This window comes from Mauremys reevesii, linkage group 10, assembly GCF_016161935.1.
Source record: "Mauremys reevesii isolate NIE-2019 linkage group 10, ASM1616193v1, whole genome shotgun sequence".
NCBI classification, from domain to species: Eukaryota; Metazoa; Chordata; order Testudines; family Geoemydidae; genus Mauremys; species Mauremys reevesii.
In genome coordinates, this window is record NC_052632.1 from 17,072,179 (window position 1) to 17,096,775 (window position 24,597).

General features: G+C 42.1%; 1 protein-coding gene across 2 annotated transcripts in view; it reads right to left on the bottom strand.

Moving 5' to 3' along the window:
• The window catches only part of EFL1 (elongation factor like GTPase 1), a 152,244-nt gene that overhangs the window by 108,321 nt on the left and 19,326 nt on the right, over nt 1–24,597 (bottom strand). For both annotated transcript variants that reach the window (XM_039490942.1, XM_039490943.1), the window contains exon 12: nt 19,939–20,038. In XM_039490942.1, the coding sequence (XP_039346876.1) occupies nt 19,939–20,038 (100 nt within the window). The remainder of the gene's footprint in view (nt 1–19,938; nt 20,039–24,597) is intronic.

The following is a 24,597-nucleotide window of genomic DNA, read 5'->3' on the forward strand; positions in this document are numbered from 1 at the left end:
GAAACAAATCACTTGATCCTGGTGGTCTTGTTGTTATCATCCAGTATCACACCTTCCTTTTTAAAGCAAGCTGACCAAAAAATCAGAAAAAGAAAGCCTCCATCATCATCTGCCAGCGTCCTGAATTCTTCTAAGGTCAGGCTTTAAGCCATGGAACACAGAGCCCTTACTGCACTCCTCAAGCAGAGAGTCATTCAGTTTAATACAGATCAGATCTCTTCAGTTCATCAGGAGAGAGACTCCTTTTCAGTTCAATTATGATAAATTTCAGAAAAAAATATTTGGTGTGAACAAAAACAAAATTTTGAGATCAAAATGAATGCTAAAAATAAAAGAAGTGATGATGGCTATTTAGGACTCTACTTTTTCTTTTTAGTATGTAATAGGTAGAAGAACACAAAGAGAAGAGCTATTTGTATACATTGTGCCTAACTGGAAAGACCAGTTAGGAAGAAAAGGAGTTGAAATGTGGCTGGCAGTTCTTAAAAGATGTAATATTACGAGGCTCAACATCAAGCTATTCTGATGCAGAGGAAAGATAAGAAGAGCCACAAATGGCCAATGTGGCAGCACAAGATGCTTTTTAGCTATCTAAAAACCAAAAGGGATACATACAGGAAATGCAAGGAGGAGCATGTCATCAAGGAAGTTCACACAGGAATAGCGTGAGCATGTAGGTACAAAATCAGGAAAGCCAAGGCAAAGAGTGAGTTACAGCTGGCAAGAAATGTCAGAGACAACAGGAAAGGGTTCTTCAAATAATAAAATAATAAAATAAAATAATAAATAATAAAAAAAGATCAAGGATGGTGCGGGTCTGCTGCTCAATGGAGAAGGTGAGCTGGTAACAGAAGATGATAGAAATCAGAGATGCTCAATGTTTACTTTGCTTCAGTCTTCTCACAAAACACAACATGTGACCGGACAATTAGCAAAAGTTACCATACACAATGGCATCAAAATTGAATTTACCTTGCGATGCGCAAGTCTGGCGCAAAACCTGACTGTTCCGGCAATACTATGGGACGGACTCCACTCTCGCCATTCACCTCCTCCCACCCACCCCCCCCTAGCAGCGAGCTCCCGCTCCTTCTCCTGTCTCTCCCACATCTTCCTGGGGCGGGTGGTGTGTCCCACTTTATGTCCCTGGAATGGTAGCGATGTGGTGGTTTGGTTCGCCTGGCTGTACCCCCAGGGCCCAGGTAACCTGGTGCCACCTGTAGCTGGGCAGGGGCGGCACAGGGGGGCCCGGCGCCACACCCCATGCTGGCCTCCCCTCCCGCCACACCCCCGGGCTACCAGCCCACAGGCTAAGCAGCCAATCCCCCCCAGGTCCACTGCCCCCGCACAGCCCCTCGGCCCCCCCCACCCTGGGCCGCCAGCAGCCCACACGCAGTGCACTCGCTCCCAGACGCCCTGCCCAGCCCCCTGCCTCCCCGGGCCTCGCCCTGCCTGCCACTCCCCGGCACTGTGAAACCCCTGGACGGCCCATGGTCACCCTCCGGGGGGGCTGGGGGCCCCCTCTGCCCGTGTGGGTGACGGGGGCTCTCCCCTGCCCTGGCTGGAGGGCACTGGGGGGGCTCTGGGCCGCGCCCCCCTCCCCCCCTCCCCCCCCGTGGCCTCAGTCCTGCCGTGTACTGGCCAGGTCTGGCTGCCTGGCCGTGGGGGGGGGGCCCCCTCCTCCCCGCCGCCTGGGGTCGGGTCCCTGGGCCCAGTCGCCCTCCCCGCCGCAGGTTGGTGCCCGTCCGGGTTCCGGCTCGCCCCCCTCCCCTGGGGACCTCCCGGGGGCCGACCCACCGTCCGCCGGGAGGTCCCCGCGCCGCGGAGCTTCCTCCGGCGCCCCCGGAGGTCCGGCCGCTCGCCCGTCCGTCCGCTGGGGGGCAGCCTCTGGCCGGCCCCGGGCTTCGCTCCAGCGCCCTCTCGCCGGGCGGTGTGCAACTTGAGGGGCCACGGGGGTAGTCCAGTGCAGCCAGTCGATGCCCCGTGGCCTATCGCTGGATGCACGTTGGCAGGCTGTGCGTCGAGCTGGGCGGCCAGGTCAGGCCCCAAGGGCCCGGCCATGGTCGGCGGCTAAGGCGGCATCTAGGGCCAGCACCTCCCGGTCGGGCCCAGGCTGCGGGGGGGCATCGGCGGCATCTTAGCCCGGCGCGCTCGCGGGGTTGCCCAGGCCGCCGCCCCCTGGCCGGGCCGGCGCCCTATCGCCGTCTGGCGCCCGCGCCCAGCTGCTGGCCACGCTCCTCTCTTCCTGCTCTGTTCCTGCCTCAGCTCCGGCTGCTGGGCTCTGGGCTCTGCCTGCTGTGCTGCTGCTGCTGCTGCTGCTCTGCTGCTGCTGATCTGCTGGCAGCTGCTGCAGCTGGCTGTTGCTCTGCTGCTGCTGCCTGCTCTGCGGCTTGTGCCTGTTCTGCCAAGCCCCCTGGTGCGCTGGGCTGGGGGCTGGGCCTGTTGCTTGGCCTGCTGCTGCTGCTGTCTGGCTGCCCCCTGCTGGGTGCCACTGGGTCCAGCAGCCACTGGGCTGGGGCTGTAGCCGGCACCAGCCTGCCTAGCCCTGTGGCTCTGCCAAGGCCCCCTGCGGGCCCGGGTAGCTGGCCTAGCGGCCGCGCGCCTGGGGGCGGGGGCGGGGCGGGGGCGGGTAGCGGTCCCGCGGCCCGTAGCGCCCTCTGGCCTAGGCGGGGCGCCCTGGCGCCCGCCGCGGCGGCCTAGCGCCCTGGCGGCGCGAAGCCGCGTGCGCGCGCGGGCGGGCGGGCGCGGCCCGGGCCGAGCGCGCGCCGGGCGGGCGAGCGGGGCGCCGCGGGGCGGATAGCGCGCCGCGGGCGCGGGCGGCGCGGAGCGAGCGGCCGGGGTAGCGGGGGGGCGGCGGCGGTAGCGGCGGGTGGCCGCGGAGTGGGCGGGGGGGTAGCGCCCGGGGGCCGGCCGGCGCCCCCCGCGGCGGCAGGAGCCGCGCGCGAGGAGGCGCCGGGCGGCCGAGGACCCTAGCGGCGGCGGCTTGGGCGGCCGGGCGCGGCGCGCGCGAGGCGTTGAGGCGGGGGCGCGCGGGCCCCGCGCCCGGCGGCGGGCGCGCGGCGCGGCGGCAGGCGGCCGCGCGCGGGAGCGCGGCCGCCCGCGCCCTCGCCTTCGGCGGGCGGCGGCCGGCGCGCGGAGCGGCGGCAGCGGGCGAGGGGGGCGGCGGCGGCGGCGCGGAGCGAGGCCCTAGCGCTTCCTGGGCCTGGCGGCCGGAGCGGTGGGAGGGGAGCCGGGCGCCACCGGGGTGGGGCCCGGCGGGGCCTGCGGCGGAGCGCTGGCGCCCAGCGCCGCGCGCGGGCGCGCGCGCGGCGCGAGCGGCGCGCGCGCCTCGGGGGGCGGGGCGGGACCGGCCGCGACCATATATACCCCGGCCGGGGTGGGTGGGGCGCGCGCGGGGGAGGCCGCGGAGGCCCGGGTGGGTAGCCTTGGGGGGGGGGGGGGGGGGGGTGGGGGCCCAGGGGCCCTGGCCTCCCTCCCCCCCCCCCCTTGCCGCTCGTGTCTGGCGCCGCCTCCCGCTCGGCGAGATCTATCCACGCCAGCTGCACTGCAGCTTTAAGGCTGTCAGTCACAGTCACTACAATGGCCCCTGGGTCTTCCCCTGTCTGCCTGACGCCGTGCGTTGTTGTGAGCAGCTCCGTCTGTCTGTGGTCTGTGCGTCCTCCCTCCCGGGCGGGTCCGCCGGCCCCCGCTGGGCTGGCTCGCCCTCCCTGCTCTCCTCTCTCTGCAGGAGCTGGTCTGTGCTGTCTCTCGGTGGCCGGCCAGCCCAGACTGAGCAGACCTGCAGGCTTTTGTTTGTACTGCTGGTTGGAGCAGAGCAGCAGAAACTTCCTGGCGTGGGCGTGGCTTCCTCTGCTAGTAGAGAAGGGTTAACCCCTGCTGTACCAGTGCGGGGCTGTCCTGCCCCGTCACAACAATAAAGGGAAAGGGATGTAGATAGAGATAAGTAAAGAACACATCAGAAATCCTCTAACCAATGTGAATGATTTTAAATCAGTGAGGCCGGATTAATTAGCTGAAGAAATCTTGAGGCCACAATATTTACAGATTCATTCATGGCAGGGGAGGTCCCAGAAGACTGGAGAAGGGCTAACGTAGTGCCCATCTTTAAAAAGGAGGAACTCAGAAACTATAAACCAGTCAGCCTGATTTCGATAGCTGGCAAGCTACTAGAGAAATGCATAAAACATTCAATTTGCGAATACCTGGAGGATGAGGTGTAATCACCAGCAGCCAGCATGGATTTACCAAGAACAAATCATGCCAAACCAGCTTGATTACCTACTGTGACAGGGTCACTGATTTGATGGATGGGGGAATGAAGTGGACATAATATACCTGGACTTCAGCAAGGCTTTAGACATAGTCCCACATGGCATTCTGATAAGTAAGCTGGAGAAATGTGGGCTCAACAGAACTACCATTAAGTGTATACATAATTGGTTAAACAATCGCAATCAAAGAGTAACTTTTAAAGGAATGATGTCTTATTGGAGGGAAGTCTCAAGTGGGGTTCCATTAGGATCTGTTCTGGGTCCAGTGTTGTTTAACATCTTTATTAATAACCTGGATATAGGTATTGAGAGCATACTGATCAAGTTTGCAGATGACACAAAGCTACAGGGGGTTGCCAATACCTTGGATGATAGAGCTAAAATTCAGAGGGGTCTTAATAAACTGGAGAGCTGGGTGATAGACAACAAAATGAAATTAAAGACAAATGTAAGGTTCTACACTTAAAGAAAAAACAAATGCACAGCTACAGAATGGGGGGAAATTGGCTTGGCAGCAGCACTACTGAGAAGGATCTGGGAGTTGTGGTATATCACAACCTCAACATGAGCCAGTAATGTGATGCTACTGCCAAAAAAAGGAAATGCAATTTTAGGTTGCATTAACAGAGGCATAGCATCCAAGTCATGGGAGTGACAGTACCACTCTACTCGGTGCTGGTTAGGCCTCAGCTGGAATACTGTGTCCAATTTTGGTCACCAATGTATAGAAAGGATGGAGAGAAACTGGAAAGGATCCGGAAGTAAGTTACAAAGATGATCAAAGGGATGGAATGCAAGACAACAGAGCAAAAGCTGAAGGAACTGGGTACATTTAGTTTGGAAAGAGGAGATATCATTACAGTCTTCAGATACTTGAAAGGCTGTGTGCTGGGGTGTATCAGATCCTCTGAGGCCCCCTGCCAGAGGCCTCATTGCCCTGCCACCCCACCCCAGAAAAGGGCCATGGAGAGAATCCTCCAAGCTGCCTAGAGTGGCTGTGTGGGACAGTCAGTCAGGGCCCAGCAGACTAGTACAAGAAGAGCTGCAGGGCCAGAGTGAGTTCAGTTCCTTGCTGGAGCTGGAGGACTATGAATGGTGTGTGGCTGGCTGAGAGAGCTGCAGGACCTCAGAAAGGACAGTGCTGGCAGAAGCTGGGCAGAGTGAGAAGGAGCTCTTGGCTGGTTGCTGGGACTCCATCAGGACAAGGTGCTGAGGTGGGGTCCCAGGGAATTAGAGCAGCAGCATGGCTTAGATAAAGAGACACGGAAATAGCTCCTATTTACAGGGTCTCTGGGCTGGGACCCGGAGTGGTGGGCAGGCCCAGGTCCCCCTCGCCCCCCATCAGCTACTGGGGGAAGTGGCTTGGACTTTGAGGCACTCCAAAAGGGGAACTGAACCCTTTAGTGGGCCAGCAGGAGAGCTGGGGCCTGAAGCAGCCAGAGAGGGTGAGGACATTATCTCCAGGGGAAAGCCCTGGAGTACAGCTCGATACCAGGACTGAGACCATTGATAGACTACAGGACTAATTAAGGACCTAAGCCCAAGGAGGGCTATAGGGACAGGAGTGTGTAATTAATACAATTTACCACATGTGGTGCCATAAATATACAGTATATACATGTGCATGCACCCACAGACCTCACCACACCCTAAAAAACATATCCAACCATTTTACTTTGGATAAAGGAACCCTGAGATTTATAGGGAAAAAAGGACAATGTGTACTTTAAATAGTGTATAGTTTGATGTAGGACAGCTCTGATTCCAACTGTTAAAGAAAGAACTAGAAGATATCTTGCGTGAGCTGATTTAAGTTAATTATTCTCCTGGTATAACATGTAGTCCATTAAGTTAGGGTTGTTGTTTAGCCAGTAGGTTCAATCTGGATTTTATCCTGGCTTCTCTCACTGTCAATTCCAACATGACTAGTCATTCCAAGTACTATTAGAAATTATATTTAAAAAATAACGCTTTCAAATAAAGTTTATATATGTTATAGCATAAGGAGCAGAACACAACATAAGATTAATGCACATCAGGCACTGGATATATAAACATACTAATGACAGTTCACATTTTGATTTTAAGGCCAATGTTCTCCCCAGCTGGCAAAATCAAGGAGAGGTGAAAGCAAACTTGAACAACTACTGGGTCACCCACACAGACAACCTCAGACTTTCAACTCTCAAGGAAGAGGGATGTGCAGCTAAATGGAGTGGTCAGGCAAAGATAACTGAAATTACACAGGAAAGACTGAAAGAGGGAACTAGAGCAGGACGAGGAGCCTTAGGTCCCAATCCCACCAATCACAGAGAATCCTCATGACACCAAGACTACACACTGCTCAGCTAGCACAAGTAGCACTGCTCACTTAATAGGGCTTTCATGCTGTCACTGACTCCTCTGTGGCTGCATACTAGCTCCGTTGCAAGGAAAACAGAAGCCATGAAAAATTTAATGTTGCAATGTGTACAACCAACATCAAGCATTCACTGAATTACTATCAAGTAGGTTTTAGCTTGGAAATCCATCGATTTTTTGGGGCAAAGCAAGCTACCCACTGCTTTGCTTGTTCTCTTGCAGGCAGCTCAGAAGCAATCCACAGACTTCCAGCTGCAGAGTGTTTGTGAAGATGGGCTGAGAGAAAAAAAATCAACCTCTCTCTCTCTCTCTCCAACTTCTGCTTTTTTGATGACCTTTCAGCCTCTTCAGATTCTCCTTTCCTCCCCTCTGGACCTCAGTGCTGTGGAAAAAGGCATTCTATGCTAGGATTAAGCCATTGTGTTACTGTATTAAGGGCAGGTATTTCAAATTGAATACAACAAAAACTCACATATTACAGATTAATATATTTATGATTTTTCAAAATAAACTGGAAGGAACTATTGACCTTGTCTGACATATTAATCAAGAAATGAGTAAATATTAGATTTAAAAGGATTAATTAGATTATCTATGTAGAAATAATAGGTAGTCAGTAGTATTCTTTAGGTTGCAAAGGCACTTATGAGTTCCTTAACTTTTCCCTCTCTGACTAAAATTTTCCATGCTTGATCTCAGCCTCAAAAGGGTTTTTAAAAAGTTTGAGCAACATTTGTTCATGAACTATTTCCTACTCTCAAAACTCGAACACTAATTGAAAATATTTTTCTAAATTTTTGAGTTTCCACTAGGGCTGTCGATTAATCGCAGTTAGCTCATGCCATCAATTAAAAAAAAAAAAATAATCGCACTGTTAAACAATAGGATACCAACTGAAATGTTATTAAATATTTTTGGATTTTTTCTACATTTTCAAATATATTGATTTCTATTACAACACAGAATACAAAGTGTACATTGCACACTTTATATTTTTTTATTACAAATATTTGTAATAAAAAAAATAAACAAAAATAGTATTTTTCAATTCACCTCATACAAGTACTGTAGTGTAATCTCTATTGTGAAAGTGTAACTTACAAATGTAGGGGTTTTTTGTTACATAACTGCACTCAGAAGAAAACAATGTAAGACTTTAAAGCCTACAAGTTCACTCAGTCCTACTTCTTGTTCAGCCAATCGTTAAACAAGTTCGTTTACATTGCCAGGAGGTACTGCTGCCTGTTTCTTATTTATAATGTCACCTGAAAGTGAGAAAAGGCGTTTCTATGGCACTTTTGTAGCCGCATCGCAAGGTATTTACATGTCAGATATGCTAAACATTCGTATGCCCCTTCATGCTTTGGCCACCATTCCAGAGGACATGACTCCATGCTGATGATGCTCGTTAAAAAAATAATACATTAATTAAATTTGTGACTGAACTCCTTGGGAGAGAATTGTATGTCTCCTGTTCTGTTTTACCCGCATTCTGCCATATATTTAATGTTCTAGCAGTCTTGGATGATGACCCAGCACACATTCGTTTTAAGAACACTTTCACAGCAGATTTGACAAAATGCAAAGAAGGTACCAATGTGAGATTTCTAAAAGTAGCTACAGCACTTGACCCAAGATTTAAGAATCTGAACTGCCTTCCAAAATCTGAGAGGGACAAGATGTGGAGCATGTTTTCAGAAGTCTTAAAAGAGCAACACTCCGATGCAGAAACTACAGAACTCGAACCACCAAAAAAGAAAATCAACCTTCTGCTGGTGGCATCTGACTCAGATGATGAAAATGAACATGTGTCGGTCCGCTCTGCTTGGATCGTTATCGAGCAGAACCCATCATCAGCATGGACGCATGTCCTCTGGAATGGTAGTTGAAGCATGAAGGGACATATGAATCTTTAGCGTATCTGGCACGTAAATAACTTGAGACACCAGCTACAACAGTGGCAGGCGAATGCCTGTTATCACTTTCAGGTGACACTGTAAACAAGATGCGGGCAGCATGATCTCCTGCAAATTCTAACCAAAATTGTTTGTCAGAGCGACTGATTCAACAAGAAGTAGGACTGAGTGGACTTTTAGGCTCTAAAGCTTTACATTGTTTTATTTCTGAATGCAGGTTTGTTTGTACATAATTCTACATTTGTATGTTCAACTTTCATGATAAAGAGATTGCACTACAATACTTGTATTAGGTGAACTGAAAAATACTATTTCTTTTGGTTTTTACAGTGCAAATATATGCAATCAAAATAAATATAAACTGAGCACTGTACACTTTGTATTCTGTGTTGGAATTTAAATCAATATATTTGAAAATGTAGAAAACATCAAAAAATATTTAAATAAATGGTATTCTATTATTAACATGATTAATATTTTTAATCGCTTGACAGCCCTAGTTTCCACATATCTCAAAGTTAGTGTTTAATACATTAAGATGTTATAATTACTTAAAAGTTATCTGAAAAGGATTAAATAAATTTGAGCATGTTTGTTCATTTATGGTATACAAAGAAAGTTTTGATTTTTAAAATTTTTCCCTATTTGTTTTTTTACCTTAGAAATACCAGGAGCATCAACATTATTTTCCTGTGGTTTTCCTGAAGGAGTCTCTGGAATGTCTCTGAAGACGTAAGCTCTCACATCTTTATTAGAAGGGTGGCCAGTTGACTCCCTAAAAGTCTTCCTCCTTCTATAATGTTGGAAATTAGTAGAGGAAGAGGGGGGTGCTATATTTTCTTGTTATATTTTGAAACTTAATTATACAACAAACTTTTAGGTAATAAAATATTACTCATGTTTCTTTCTTGGGGCTTGAAACACCATACCAGACACCTGGTCACTGGGGAACGATAAAACGAAGACAAAGAGCTACATCCTCAGTCCAACTTATGGCTGCTTTGCAGAACTGGTCAAAATAATTTTGAGAATGCCAAAATGTTCCTGATGAAATTTTCATCAAAACCAATATATTTCCATGAAAGGTGTCTCAGATCCAGGATGGAATTTCTGCTTTGGGAGAGAGAGAGAGAGAGAGAGACACAGACATACACAACCTCTACCATGACCCCACCCCCTCAAAAGCCAACAGCCTGGGGGTTAGGGCTCTCACCTGGAACATGTGACACCCAGGGTCAAATTGCTGCTCTGAATCAGGAAGAGCAGGAACTTGAACCAGCATCCCAGGTGAGTGCTCTTACCATCAAGCTACTGGCTATTCTGACCAGACTGGGTCTCCCTCTTTCTTAGGTGTTTTCACAAATGTTTTTTAAAAGACCTGATGGGGATTGAAAACACAAGAACAAAGAGTTTCAAAACTTTAAAGTTTTTCCTAAAATGTAATTTTTTTTCTGGCCAGCCTTACCGCTTTGTGATGCTGAGGCAACAGACTGGCCAGAATGCTGCACTAAGGGGAATCTCTGGGTTGCTTAAAGCTGGTATAGCTGGCACCAAACAATCAACTCCCCAAACCCAGTTTTAGAGTGTGGGATCAGCAAGCTCTGTTTTCTGGCTGTTCCTTGACAACAAAATATCCCCTATGGGACCACTTCTAGCTAAAGTTAGGGTAGTTCTTACTTATGACAGCTTATAATGGTCCTCTGACTCTGTTTCCATTCAACTGCACCAAGGACTGGTTGATCCACTAGTAGGCCTGGGCAATGTCTTGGTGAGAAATCTAGGCCAGCTTCTGGGAAAGGGGAGGGTGCGGGTATTTCTACTAGAGCGTGTATGGGACTGAATCTTTAGTATTAGCTATTGACAATTAGATATGGTCATTTGAAGCTGTACTCCCCTCAAGGGATAAATGTAACCTTAACTCGGCCATCCTTCGGTCCATCTACATACACCCGTTTACCAAATTATTTTTCCCCTCCAGCAGTAGCTGTTGATGTTTGGTATAGCAGTTGGTTCTGCACAGTGCTCACAAATGTGACTGATTGGGACTGGGCTTACATATACCTGATTAAAGGTTCATGGGCACACACAAAAACTGTCAGATGAAACTTTCTCCATCAGGAGCTACTCTTTCATGTCAGATATTACTGTAAAACAGAGAAGGTGCACAAGGGTCAGTCCTTCCTCTTCTGCACAAACTCCTTTACTAAAGTTCCCTTTCCCAACACAACATTCAGTTATAGTTACTGAATGAACAATGGCTAAAAAATTACCCTAAATCCAAATATTAAAACGAAAATAAAAGAGCAGTTAGTTAAGGCCTAAGAAGGTACTGGGGCTGCAGAGGTGCAGCCCGGGGAAAGGCAGAGGCAGCTTTTCCAATCCCCTTGCCAATGATGAGTGGCCATTACAGACTGGAGTTTGCCCCAGAGAAAGGGGGCTAGATGACGACTGGCAGTAGACAGCTGAGGCAAGGTGGGCATGGGGGGGGTCCCCTGGGAAGGGAGACTCAGAGTGTGGGGGCACTTCTGTGGGGCAGCACCCCAAGGAAAGAGGGCACCGGGGTCCAGGAAGGACACAGGGGCCTGAGGCAGGAGAGATGCCGGCCAGCAGGAGGCACTCTGAATTCCCGAGGCAACAAGCAGGAGGCGCCGCGGCAGTGACTGCGCAATCTGCTACAGTGATGTATGTACGGATTGGGTACAAAGAGTTATATATCTGCGCTGGAAATATGTTCTTAAAATTGGTTTAGGAGGCAATGTGCATACACCAAGCCTGACAAAGCCTAGACAAAGGAATGTGGATTTATCTGTCTGACCAACTTGATTACAGGCAGAGAACAAGACAGGTACATTTACATATAAGGTAAGCAAAGTTAACAAGTGGCAGAGGAGACAGTTTAGTAAGCATGCTGGATGACAGAGTCAGCACCCCAGGACAACTTCCTGGCTCTTGAAGCAGAGACAATGGATTTTGGATAATATAAGTGGAGTAAAAGACATTTGAGTTTCGCATCACTTAAGGGACAAAAGAGACCAGACCTCTTGGAATCTGTGAAAGATAGATCCTCCAACCATGTGGGCTGAAGTCGCTGAGAAATGACTACAGGTGAGGAACTGCCTGAGGCCAAGACTGTAATCTGTTAAACGTTAGACACTAGCCAGCGTGCTTTATTTGTTTCGTTTGTAACCATATCTGTTTGTTTCTCTTGCTTAGTATCACTTAATGTCTGTTCTTTATTAATGAACTTATTCTTGTTTTATTATAAAACCCTCTCAAGTGCTGTGGATTATTGTGAAGTGTGAATCTTCAGCTAATTTAACAGGCTAGAGTGCACACTGTCTCTTTGGAGGCAGCAAAAATTTAACAATTTCTGTGAGTGTCACAGTAAGAGGGGTTGGACACTAGAGAAAGAGGTCTCTGGGGGAGTCAGGTTCACTGATTGTTACCTGCAAGGACAGGTTTAAACTGGCAGAACCTTGAGGAGTTTGCTGGTAGACAGACCTGTGTGGCAGGAAGCTGACAGACAGTCTAATCTCCATCTGAAGCAGAGGGATAACACAGTAGTTTACTGTTCTGAGTGTCCTGAACAGAACGTCACAGTGATAAATAAAATAAAATCAATGTTTGCTGTGATACTTTTGTAGGATGCTGTAAGCTATTCTTTTGTAATCTCATGAATACTCAAAGAGAGATCCAAATTTCACCCATGAATACAAACTGTACCTTCAATCAGTTCCATATGTTATAGTTGAAACCAAATGTAGCATGTTTCCATACAAATGAAGAATGCATTTCAAAGCAAACACGTTAAATAGGTTTTCTCCTTGTCTGAGGCCATATTTTACTTTGTTAATTACCTAAGTAGGTGTCATTCCCAAATGTTGGCCTGTAATTCTGACAGGATGTTCAATTGAATAGTGTCAATGTTCACTGTTACAGATTACTTAAATAAGGTTCAGTGCAAACCACAAATGCAATCCAGGAACAGATCTGCTCAGAGCACTAAATATAGCTGCATTACAAGGCACATAGCCCTTTAAATGCAAGTGTAAATTTACCTGCAAGAAGATGGTGAGTTTTCACACAATTTAGAGCTTTATAAATATTCACTTATTTTGATTAAATACATTCGCAATGTTGTTAAAGTGTAGCAAATTGTAACTGTTTATATTTCTTTAAATATAATCTTTAGGGAATATCAGACAGGAAGCATTAACAGTTGAAGTATACACCAACCTGTTGGTTTAAGACATGCAAACAAGCAGCTAGCAGAAAAAGGCAATTACCATAGTAATTTCATAGAGAATTGTTGGGGAAGTGCCAATTTAATGGTGATATCTAAGGAAAAATGCCGATTTCATGCAGATGGAGCAGAAAGTATCTTTCATATCATTCAGAGGAAAGTGGTAGGGATATTATGGGATCCATACCACCTGCAATAGTCATAAAAAAGGAAGAACCCCATATAGCTTTTATGTGGCTAGTGTATGTGTTCTGTAGGTAACACTGTAATCAGTTCAAGGTAAATGGAGCTTTGGAACTCATGTATTTAAATACATTGTTTCACATTTTTAAATATTATTCATACCTCAGATTCTACAAAGTGACTTTAGGAGTGGGTCATGGCAAACTCTTCTTGCTAGACTTTACATGTTCTCAAAATTTTAATACTATACAATAGTAAGTTCAGAAGTACAAGTAAAGAAAGCCATCACAATAGTCTGTAAATACTCCTCGCTTATATTGTGATAAAGTAACTCAAAGTTCCAAAAATACAACACACAAAACAGCGAGAGCCAGCATATTATGTATAGTAAGCCAAATTCTGCCTTCACTGACATCTGTGTAACCCCATTTACCATTAATCAGGGAAAAAAATAACTTAAAATTCTAAAAGGAAGAAGGTAAGAAATAAGCACGTACTGTACTGAGTTACAACCAACTATAACAGAGTAAGCACCCAGTTCTGCAAACAATTAAGCATGTGAGTAATAGATTCATGGGAAATGTCCCATTGAACTCCTGGATTGGAAAACCAATGTCAAGAAAGTAATCAGGATTATACTGGAGCCAAATACAGAATAAAAGGAAGAATTCAGACCTCTCCCAAGTTAGGTGGATAATACCTGCTAACCAGGTATAGCCTGGGCAGATCCCAAGCATTTTCCATCTTGCACTAATGGCTTAAGAGCAGAAGAACTATTTGTTTCAACAGTAAGAGATTAACATAATTGTTCTAATTACAAACACATTTAATCTCATCATTTAACAGTCTGCAGGTAGAAGACATTACTTGTCAATTTCACAACCTTTCAGCAAGATAAAGGCTTCTAGTAGCAGACTCAGAAGAGGGATTTTTAACTAAAATCCCTCCCCCGCCCACCTCCAACCTCCATTACAAAACATGTTTATATAGTACTTAGTAATAGATACTTTTTAATTACTCAGTTTCTAAAATACTCTACTAGAGTAAAATGGGTGAGGTCCTCTTTCAAATGTTTTTTCTACCTAGAAGGCAGTACACATCAAAAGGATGAAGTTCTTCAGTTTTGTGAACTCATCCTCTCGCTACTGAAGATCTCATGAAAATGCATTTTGAATCTAAATATGATGTAGATATTTGTGGTACTTGAGGTTTATCAAATTAGAAGACTTCAAGTCAACAGAATACTATGAGCCACTTTTCACATGAAACGGAAGGGTTTGTTAGTGAATTTCAATGTTGTGTATATAACATGAAAAATTATGTAATGTTCTCCTTCTACATCAGGTTTATGAAATTAGTATTCAGTACTACTTTCCTGGCACTGAGACTCTAATCTGGTTTATGATGGGGAGTTCAAAAGCTAAAAAGGAAGCAGGTAATAATCATTAAAAAGAAGAAAAAAAAAAGCAGTGGCTGGCCCAGAGAACAATTTCATGAATGAAAGTAATGTGACTTTTCAAAAAATAAATTAAATAAATAAATAAAAATAGGTTATAAAATTAGACAAGTCTACTTTGAGAGACAGATGCCTGGTAGGTAATCTACATTGACAGTGACCTTCCACAATGCAATAATATTTTCACTCTGATGAACTACTGTTTTCTTCTTCTCCACTAGGCACAAACATGCTTTTCTTCAGTTTCAGGGCTTTGTATCAGTCATCCGCCTACCCTTTACTATGGTAAAAAATTTCTGTGGCCCAAAAAAGAAAAAAATTCCTACTATTCATGTATGTTTGACTAGTCATATTCCCCTCCTAAAGAAGGGTCTGCCTCCTCTCTCTTCTCTTTCTCCTCCCTGCCATTTTAAGAATTTAGGACAGAATGTTATAGAGCAGACTGATGACAAAAGCTGAGCCAAGAATAATCACTTTTATGCCCAAGTCATGCCAAGTTGTAGAAGAAAGCACATTTTACCTTTAAGTTCTAAACTACTAAATGCAGTTGTTTATTATAGATATGCAGGCAAAATACAGTAGATGCTCATCTCCCAGACCTGACTCTTTTTTCCAGTGGCTGATTTTACAGCAGAGAAAAAGATAGGAAATGTCATCCCAGAAAGCAATTCAAGGCAATTACATGTCACTAGCTGTGGACAACTGGTTGCTGATTTACAAAAACACTATCAATAAGTTCCTTAACAGGCTGAGCCTCTCCACAGACTAACCTGCCAAGTCCATTGCTAATTCCCAGATTAAAAATTTAATTATCTCCTATTCTGAAATTATACAGAATTTATATGAGTAGGAATATTCTGTTATATGAGGACCCAACAGTCATGAAAAGAAAAAGGAAAAAGAAAAAAAATACTATTTTTTGCTTTGACGTTTACCCACACAGGACAAAGGCAAAGTGTTGAGCAGGGAACAAACCTTCGTTGGAAGAGAGATGGACACCCAAATTAGTCTAATCTATTTCCATTCTATATAAATCCAGTTCTAATCATTTAATTTCTTCAGTTTATTATTTCAGTTTGTTTTTGTTCTTGTTATTATAACTAATGCCCTAATGTTAGATTAATTTTAATGCTTATTTCTAGATATAATTTTTTATTTAAAAGATCTAAAGTATTTCCCTATCCCCGTTTCTTCCTACTGTTGAGCAAGACCATGTCCTCTCAATGTTAATCACTCCACTTCTGCACAGGATGGGAAGGTTAACCATCCCTGCAGCACTGTTGTAGCCTGGACCCAGAAGAGCCCTCTCCACCTGGTACTGGAGTTAGTGCAGGGAGCAGAGAATGGAGACTGGGCAGGCCAGGAGGAAAAGCGGATGGCAAGAGATTGCAAATTGTCTCCCCTCCATCCTCTACAGAACTTATGCACATAACCCTTCCCTCACTGTGGGGAACTGTCATGGCCACAGAACAGTTGCTGGTAGAAGGATTCCACCTTTTTCCCCATAGAAGTTAGGGAAGTACCAACCCTATTACCCTGATGGGAACATTTGGGTAAAATCTCTAAGAAACTCTCCACTATTTTAAAACACCTGGGAAATTAAATGCAAAAAGCCTAGCATTAATGCAATATTAAGGCTGTAAGATCCAGCAGCCAAACATCCAGTTAAGGTAAGGATGTTCCAACATTAACATTCTTCGATTACATATATTTAGTGTTTTCTATTCTTCTAAAATTGTTAAACGTAAAGCTGAAAAATTATATTGCTCTTTTTATTTTATATATCTCTGTCTCTCTATAGATAGACAGACACACACAAAGAATAAAGACTCTGTGCACTGTGGCCAAGTTAAGACTGCTGGAGCAACTTTCTGGAATTGCTTGATCTGACTTTTTGATCTTGCAGTAAGTACTGCCTTACAGCTATTTTTGCTGTTAACTATGTATATAGAACACAGTGACTGCTGTAATTACAAACACTTTAAAATATAACTGCAAAATTATCTTTTTTTAAATAAGGACTATACTTTGCTTTACTGAGGTTTTTTTTTTCCTTAAAAAATGAATCACATACATTTGTGGATTGTTTAGCTTTAAACTGTAAGACAAAATACAAAAGAATTTATAATTGGCTAAGTCACTGACTTTCATAATGGGATTCAGTGTTTAATCAGATCTGTTATTTCAATGTGAAATTAATAGAACTGTCTAATCACTAAACCTCTATGGTTTTGATAATGAGAAGAAGTCTTGGTAAAAACAAAGGTGTAATTTAACAATACTATTCAATTATCAACCAAGTTAAACACTTTAATTGGCCAGTTAAAGCTAATCGTCTATTAAAATACTTTTGATGTGAATATGAAAATATGAGGCACTACATCTTTTAAATGTACTTAAAATGGGGGGTGGGAGGGATTTTTTTTTTTTTTTTAAACTTCACAATCATGAATATGTCTAAAGTCTTCCAGGAAGAAGTCAATTACAACTAACACCTGCTTTTGATGAAAGTTCTGAAACCCTAACTTTTGATGAAATAATCCAGATACCAAAAAAGATTAGATCAGAGAGTTTCTGCACCAGTAATACATTACTTAAAAACTGCCAGACAGATGCAGGTTTCTCCAGATTTATGGAAGTAGCTTACTCAGCACAGATGCATTCTTAGAGGTTTTTCAAAGCAGGTCAGTGATACTCAGAACGATGGATTTATGTTTCAAAATACCTAGCAGAGTGCAAAAGCATAATCGTATTTGTGACTACCTGTATTCAACTAAAGAGAAAATGTGACAAAATATATTTTGCACATAAGTGCCATTTTCAAACTACAGTCAGTCATGCATGTCTTCATGTTACAAATCATTCATTAAAAGGCAGATGGGTTTGTTTTGGAAACATGACATTAAAAAAAAATACATACCCTAAAGAATAAAAAGTGGGATACAAGTGTCTACAAATACCTGAAACATGTAAAGCATCAAAGAGGGAGATGAATGGCTAAGGAGGGTAAAATAGACAAAGAAAATGTAGGCTGAATACCCAGGGAGAATGGGGGAAGGAGATTAAGAGTGAATTCTAATGGGCAGTGGAAGAAGTAAGGGGAAGAACAACATAGATGAATGCTGGCATCTGAGGAATCCATTAGCTTTGCAAAGTCAATATCAAATGCAGCCTGTTTTTTAGGAGCCCAGATTCCACTTGCAGCATAGGAGTGACAATTATTACCATGTAATTTTGGCCAGAAATTTGAAATTAAAACTATTATTAATCTTTTGGCCTTTTGTGTTCAGCTTGCGTAAAAGCTGACAGCATTTGTCTGAAGCACCCCCATTCCGTAAACAGGTTTTGATCCTGCTGTGAAAGAGTAAAATGGGCTCTTCTTTCTAATTATTCCACTCAGATATTGGAGTAGCGCAAGTGGCTCACTCGGGAAAAAATTTCTAAGGTTTGGACTCCACATAGTGTGTGGACTGTATTTGTAGAGCAGGCTGAGATAGGTGCTTGCTCATGGAATGGAAGACAAAATAGTCACAATGAATTTTTAATTAAAAGTTAAGACTAAGAATAACACAAAGTTGGTAAATTACATCACAGAAATAAAAAAAAAACATGCACTAGATATGATTTGTAACCAATGAAATAATAAACAGAACAGCACCATCTAGTGTTCAAATTCATTCTCTATAAATCCAGTGCATCATTCCCATTTGTGAATGGCTATTCAAATTGACATAAATCTAAAGGAAAATACTTTATAAGCATAAGACCTGAAAAAACAGAAGACGTTAATAGCATAGCTCTCTTTGCACATCACCAGCCAATAATGCCTTTTTAAAATGTAGTCAAACATCTCATCTCAAACTTGTTTCAGAAAATGTACCTATTTTCAGGAAAGGAAATGTATCTGTGTGCTGGAAAGGGAAGATTCTATATTGCCTTCATCTGGAGGTTATTTTGGCAATTAAACATTTGAGTTCTTGAAAATCAACTGTGTAATCAGTTTAAATGCAATTGTGCTAATTGGTATTCTCACAACCAAAAATACTGCTTAAAACCAAGTATTTTTTTCTTATAAGGTTCCGAATCTCTCAGCAGTCTATCATAAACACATTTTTTTGCATAATATCCAGGTAACTATAGCTATATTAAGTCTAAAGCTCAATGTACTATATTAAATATATTAAAATGATCATTCAAATACTATATATTACAACTGTGATGTTTCTGTATCTCACAATGTTAGAAATGCAAAACACATTTAGAAATAATAAACTTTATGATCAAACTGAAGCTTTTAGGGCCTCCTTGAAAAATAAATATGACAGGAGAAAAATGGTTTGCTTAATTCACTGCTATTATACCTCTTCTACAAGCTGGATAGGGCAAAAAATGAAAATGTAGAGCTTGCAAATTACAAAACTGTGTATTGAATTCTTTATCAGTGTTTACAAATGAACATGTGGATGGGAAGTAGGTGGGGGTTGGATAGGGGGCGGGGCCAGGCTGTTTGGGAAGACACAGCCTTCCCTCCCAGATATAACGCAGTTTCACCTATAATACGGTAAGATTTTTTGGCTCCTGAGGACTACGTTATATCGGGGTAGAGGTGTATATAAAGACTTAAAATGTTGTCTAGAAGATTTTTGTTAGATCACAATATAAAGGAAAGAAAATTCAAGTGAGATTTTAGCATCAGTGAATTGTCTGGGTGTAAAACTATAGAAATAGTAGCCCTATTTTCAAATATTAAATATGGCAATTAGCCACACCAATTTCAGTCAGTAAACAAGTTTCAGCATATGAAGACTAAGTCAAACAGTAATAGGCAAAGATCTAATATAGTAAGAGGACAAGTATTTTCTTAAATGCTTTTCCACATCTATATTCATTCATTCTGAAAGAAGAAGTCTTATTATTCATAATCATACAGCTAGGAAGAGGCTACTTAATAGAGTTGTAAACTATTTAAAATACCCAAGAGATTTACAGAGATTAAAGGTTACAACTAAACCATTATGAACGTCAAGGAAATTTATTTCCTCTTAATAGAATCTGATAAATTATTTGAGACAGTTTCATCTAAAGTACTCCACTGTCACAACAAAAGGATGTCAGAGAAACATGTTATCAAACAGTGATCTTTGAATAATAATGAGCAATACGTATCGGGATGGGGTTTTGAGTAATAATGTTGTTTTCCAAATAAGAGTACTTTTTAGATTTTGACAAAAGATTTAAGTTAATCTTGAACTTGTACACTAAATTTTCAAAATGAAACATGAAGCAAAAGAGTCAGTCTTAAATTTATTTAGTGATCCTTCTCCTTGTTTAAACCACTTGATATTATTTGATATTATTTCAAAGAAGAATAATGAATAACTTCCTTACATCAAAAGCAATCTATCGAAATTTTCACTATAACTTAGTTACATTGGAGTGATGGAACCTTAGTTGTAGGTATCTAGTGTTATCAATGTGGATGATGGCCAAATGGCACATTTTTCTTACCTTTGTTTGTTGCATGGAAATGTTTTAGAATCAACTGCAAACATTTTGGAAACAAAGACAATGACTGGGGCTGTGTCTTCACTGCTGCATTTCATGAACACTAAACAAATGTGAAAGGAAATGATGATGCAATTTTCCAAAACTGTGGATACAGGCTGTCTATTGGGTTTTTTTATGCATTATACACACTTTTTCTTTCTGTTTTGTATAGAACATGTCAAAGGGTAAATTAACAGGAGCAGGGGACACTGCTTTAGCATTAATAATCAATAAGTTTGCTTATACACCGCTACCCCAATATAACGCTGTCCTCGGGAGCCCAAAAAAAATCTTACTGCGTTATAGGTGAAACCGTGTTATATCGAACTTTGATCAGCCCCCTCCCCCTACCCCCCGGAGCGCCGCGTTATATCTGAATTCATGTTATATCGGGTCGCGTTATATCGGGGTAGAGGTGTACCTTCAAGTCTGTTCCACAACCATGAAATCAGAAGGGGAGAAAATTTGTGAAAATGAAAATTCTTAGTAATGGATTCTTAGGACCTTGATTTAGATTAGACTGAAAAGTAAGGCCCAATTTAATGCTAGAATGCTGAACCATCTAGCCTACTGTCTCAAGTTCTTTTCTTTCTTTCAAAAGTAAGGCATGATCCTCCAAGTAGCTGTAAATGAACTGGATGTCAGTGCCTGCATGAATCTCCACTGATTTTAAATGGGAGTCCAGCAAACATGGAGCTCCTTGCAGGATGACTGACCTAAAAATCTCAATACGAGGCGTTTGTATGGTATTTCCCTCTCTTCAAATTCTGTACTTTTGAGACCATTATAAATGAGTTCCATTACACTACAACTGCCTTTACATTTATTTTTGTACATCTCTGAGCACATTTTGTAAACCTACAATATTTTTTCTTTAACTGGTAAAAAACAATGTGAAATGCTAAACAAAATAAGTTGTTCAGAGGAATTTCTTATAAACATAGAAAACTAACTCTTCTCTTGCTCTAATATAGTCAGAAAACACCCTGTAAATTATTTGGCCAAACAACCTACAGGACTATTACTGTGAAGCAATAAGACACTCACTAAAATAGCAAAGAATATAATTGTTCTCAGTTATGAAAATATAATCAAGAGACATAACAAGTAGGAGATTTCCTCTGATTAACTTTTATTGCCATAATTTTCAATAAGAACAGGAGTACTTGTGGCACCTTAAAGACTAACAAATTTATTTTAGCATGAGCTTTCGTGAGCTACAGCTCACTTCTTCGGATGCATAGAATGGAACACACAGACAGGAGATATTTATACATACAGAGAACATGAAAAGGTGGAAGTATGCATACCAACAGGCAGAATCTAATCAATTGAGATGAGCTATCATCAGCAGGAGGAAAAAAACTTTTTGAAGTGATAATTAAGATGGCCCATAGAAGGTGTGAGGAGAACTTAACATAGGGAAATAGATTCAATTAGTGTAATGACCCAACCATTCCCAGTCTCTGTTGAAGTGTTCTCCCACTGGTTTTTGAATGTTATGATTCCTGATGTCAGATTTGTGTCCATTTATTCTTTTGCGTAGAGACTGTCCGGTTTGGCCAATGTACAATGTATATTAATTCGACATTCAAAAACCAGTGGGAGAACACTTCAACCTCTCTAACCACTCAGTGACAGACTTGAAGGTGGCAATTTTGCAACAAAAAAAGTTCAAAAACAGACTCCAAAGAGAAACTGCTGAACTCGAATTAATATGCAAATTAGATACAATTAACTCTGGCCTAAACAGAGACTGGGAATGGTTGGGTCATTACACTAATTGAATCTATTTCCCTATGTTAAGTTCTCCTCACACCTTCTATGGGCCATCTTAATTATCACTTCAAAAAGTTTTTTTTCCTCCTGCTGATGATAGCTCATCTCAATTGATTAGACTTTTCCTGTTGTTATGCATACTTCCACCTTTTCATGTTCTCTGTATGTATAAATATCTCCTGTCTGTGTGTTCCATTCTATGCATCCGAAGAAGTGAGCTGTAGCTCACGAAAGCTCATGCTAAAATAAATTTGTTAGTCTTTAAGGTGCCACAAGTACTCCTGTTCTTTTTGCGGATACAGACTAACACGGCTGCTACTCTGAAACCTATAATTTTCAATGTGGATTATGGAGGTCAATATATTTGACTGTCTTGCTTCATTACGAAATGGATTAAACAGTTCCCACTAGTTGAGAAAACAAAACTGAAGGACTGTCAATTGGACAATGATAAGCTCCATCCCCATGGATTTCTTGAAGTTCTCTCAAACATAATATCATTACTATAGAAATGAAGTTACATAAATATTTAGGTAGCCAAAGTTCAGATATACACTTTGAGCTGTTATTAGCATTTTAAACATATATCTTCCCTCTGTTGTTAGTTCTACTTGAATACTTCCTAAAGCAGAACAGAGGGGCTCTTTTTATTACATTGTATTACGATTGCATTCTGTAATAAACACGAATCCAGTGCAGACTGAACTTTTCACACAACCCAAAAATGTGTGGTTTCCTATTTGATTACATCCTTTCCTACAGAAAGCTGAAAAATCTGATTACATTTTCTTTAGGATTACCAGGATGTAGGGGGAAAATAAGATGTTTTCTACTGAAATTCCCTTCCTGGAGAGGACACGGTCACATATGTACTGGGCATTATATCTAACCAATGTCATTTTTAATATTTATCAACTTTGATTTTCAATTCTGTTCACTATTTAATACAACTTCACCATCTCCAGATCTATCAGAAAAACAAAGATTATTTGTTAATTACCCTTTCAAGACATCCATAATTTCTGTCCGTATTTTAATTCAAACATGTATTAAGAGTGAGTTATACACGCCTTTAATTTCATTTCAAAATTTAGTAATGTAGTTTAGGTGTGAAGTGTAAATATATGTAGAAATCAGTTTTCTCCAGGATAAATTCTTTTGACCACAGATCAGCAAACAGTAACCTAGAGAAACATATTTTCTTCCCATTAAACTATTTTTGATTGTTAATTTGAAATCTGGTGGATCATTAACAATGTCTATTTTTGAGTAAAGCACTGACATTCACAGATGCCCACCATTTTGAGGGTAGGGGATAGAAGAAGAGAAGAAAAATAATCACATGAAAAGAGCTCTTTCATATTTAACAGAATCAGCACGGCTTCCAATTCTCAAAGAAAAACAGCATGCAGTCAATATATTATCCATACAAAATAATTTTAGGATTGCCTCACTATCAAGCCCCAAGTCTGCAAGAGCATCCATGTATCTGATCTCGTACAAACGCAAAGCCCCACTGACTCCAGTGTGGCTATGCACAGACACGAGGATCTGTACATGCAGAGGCACTTGCAGGATTAGGACCACTATGTGCTTGTTCAAATGTGAGCTCATGATTAGTCTGTAAGCTTAAAATCATGTCTAGCTCTTAATAGCTCTTCTATTACTGCCTGCATCTGAGTGCAATTATTGAACTTGGGTCATTCTAGTTCCTGTTACTTTTAATAGCTTTGAACTCAGTGCTGTATATCAGTCTTGACATACTTTGCTTACAGAGCTTCAGAAACCCAACATCTGTTCCATCCATTAGTAAGATCTGTGGTTATTGGTGATATGGTTCTTCAAAGAAGAAATAGTTTGGTTGAGGCTGGTAGTGCTGCCAGAACCTGAGGTGAAATCCTCGCCCCACTGAAGTTTATGGCAAAACTCCCATTGACTTCAGTGGGATCAGGATTTCACAACTGCTCTGGTCTCTCTCACAAGGAAGGGAAACTAAGTTGTTGCCCAGTTAATCTTTCATTTAATCATCTTTCTGGTCATTCTGCCAAAATAGTAAAATTATGAAATCTAGATTATATCTTAAGAAATGAAGTTATGTAAGTATTTCGCCAATATTATATACAATGTTTAAGATGTAGGAAAGCGAATGATGCATAAAGTCCTCATTTTTTCTGTTTTGTTTTTTTGCCTAAATTTACTCATCCTCTGTGACCAGATTGCACTCAAGTAGAATATTTCATAATTATTTTGTTTGGCTGAAAATGACATTTTGAAAGTGTTGCTGTATTTTTTAGATATTATTCCACAGCAGATTGTCACAAAACCAAAAAGTTTAAAAGACACACACACACCTAGAAATGACAGTTAAACTATTAACTGATCTGTATAGGAGAAAATTTGGTAAGTCATAACTATTCTTAACGGACATCTGCAACACTCAGTACAAAAAAGGTTTCCCCATTCAAATGCCAGAATTAATTTCTACACTATTTTTTAAATAAATGATGAAGCATTTTCTCAATAATAAATCCATACGTAATCATGGTTTAAATTCTTAATGCTATCTTCAAGCTTTCAACTATGAATTTACTGCCTGTACAGACTCAACAGAACAGCTCTCTTTGTTATGAACAACAGTTTCCTATGGAAATAAGTGAAGATGAGCCTGCTAGACTACCTTTCCATGCATTACTAGGGTACACTAGACTAATTTGTTCTAACACAGACTTAAAGATTATTTAAAGACACAGCCAATTCAACTGAACATGAATTTTACACTATGATACCATCAGATGGACATAACTGATCAATATACCTATAAACATCTGATCCAAGTTTAAA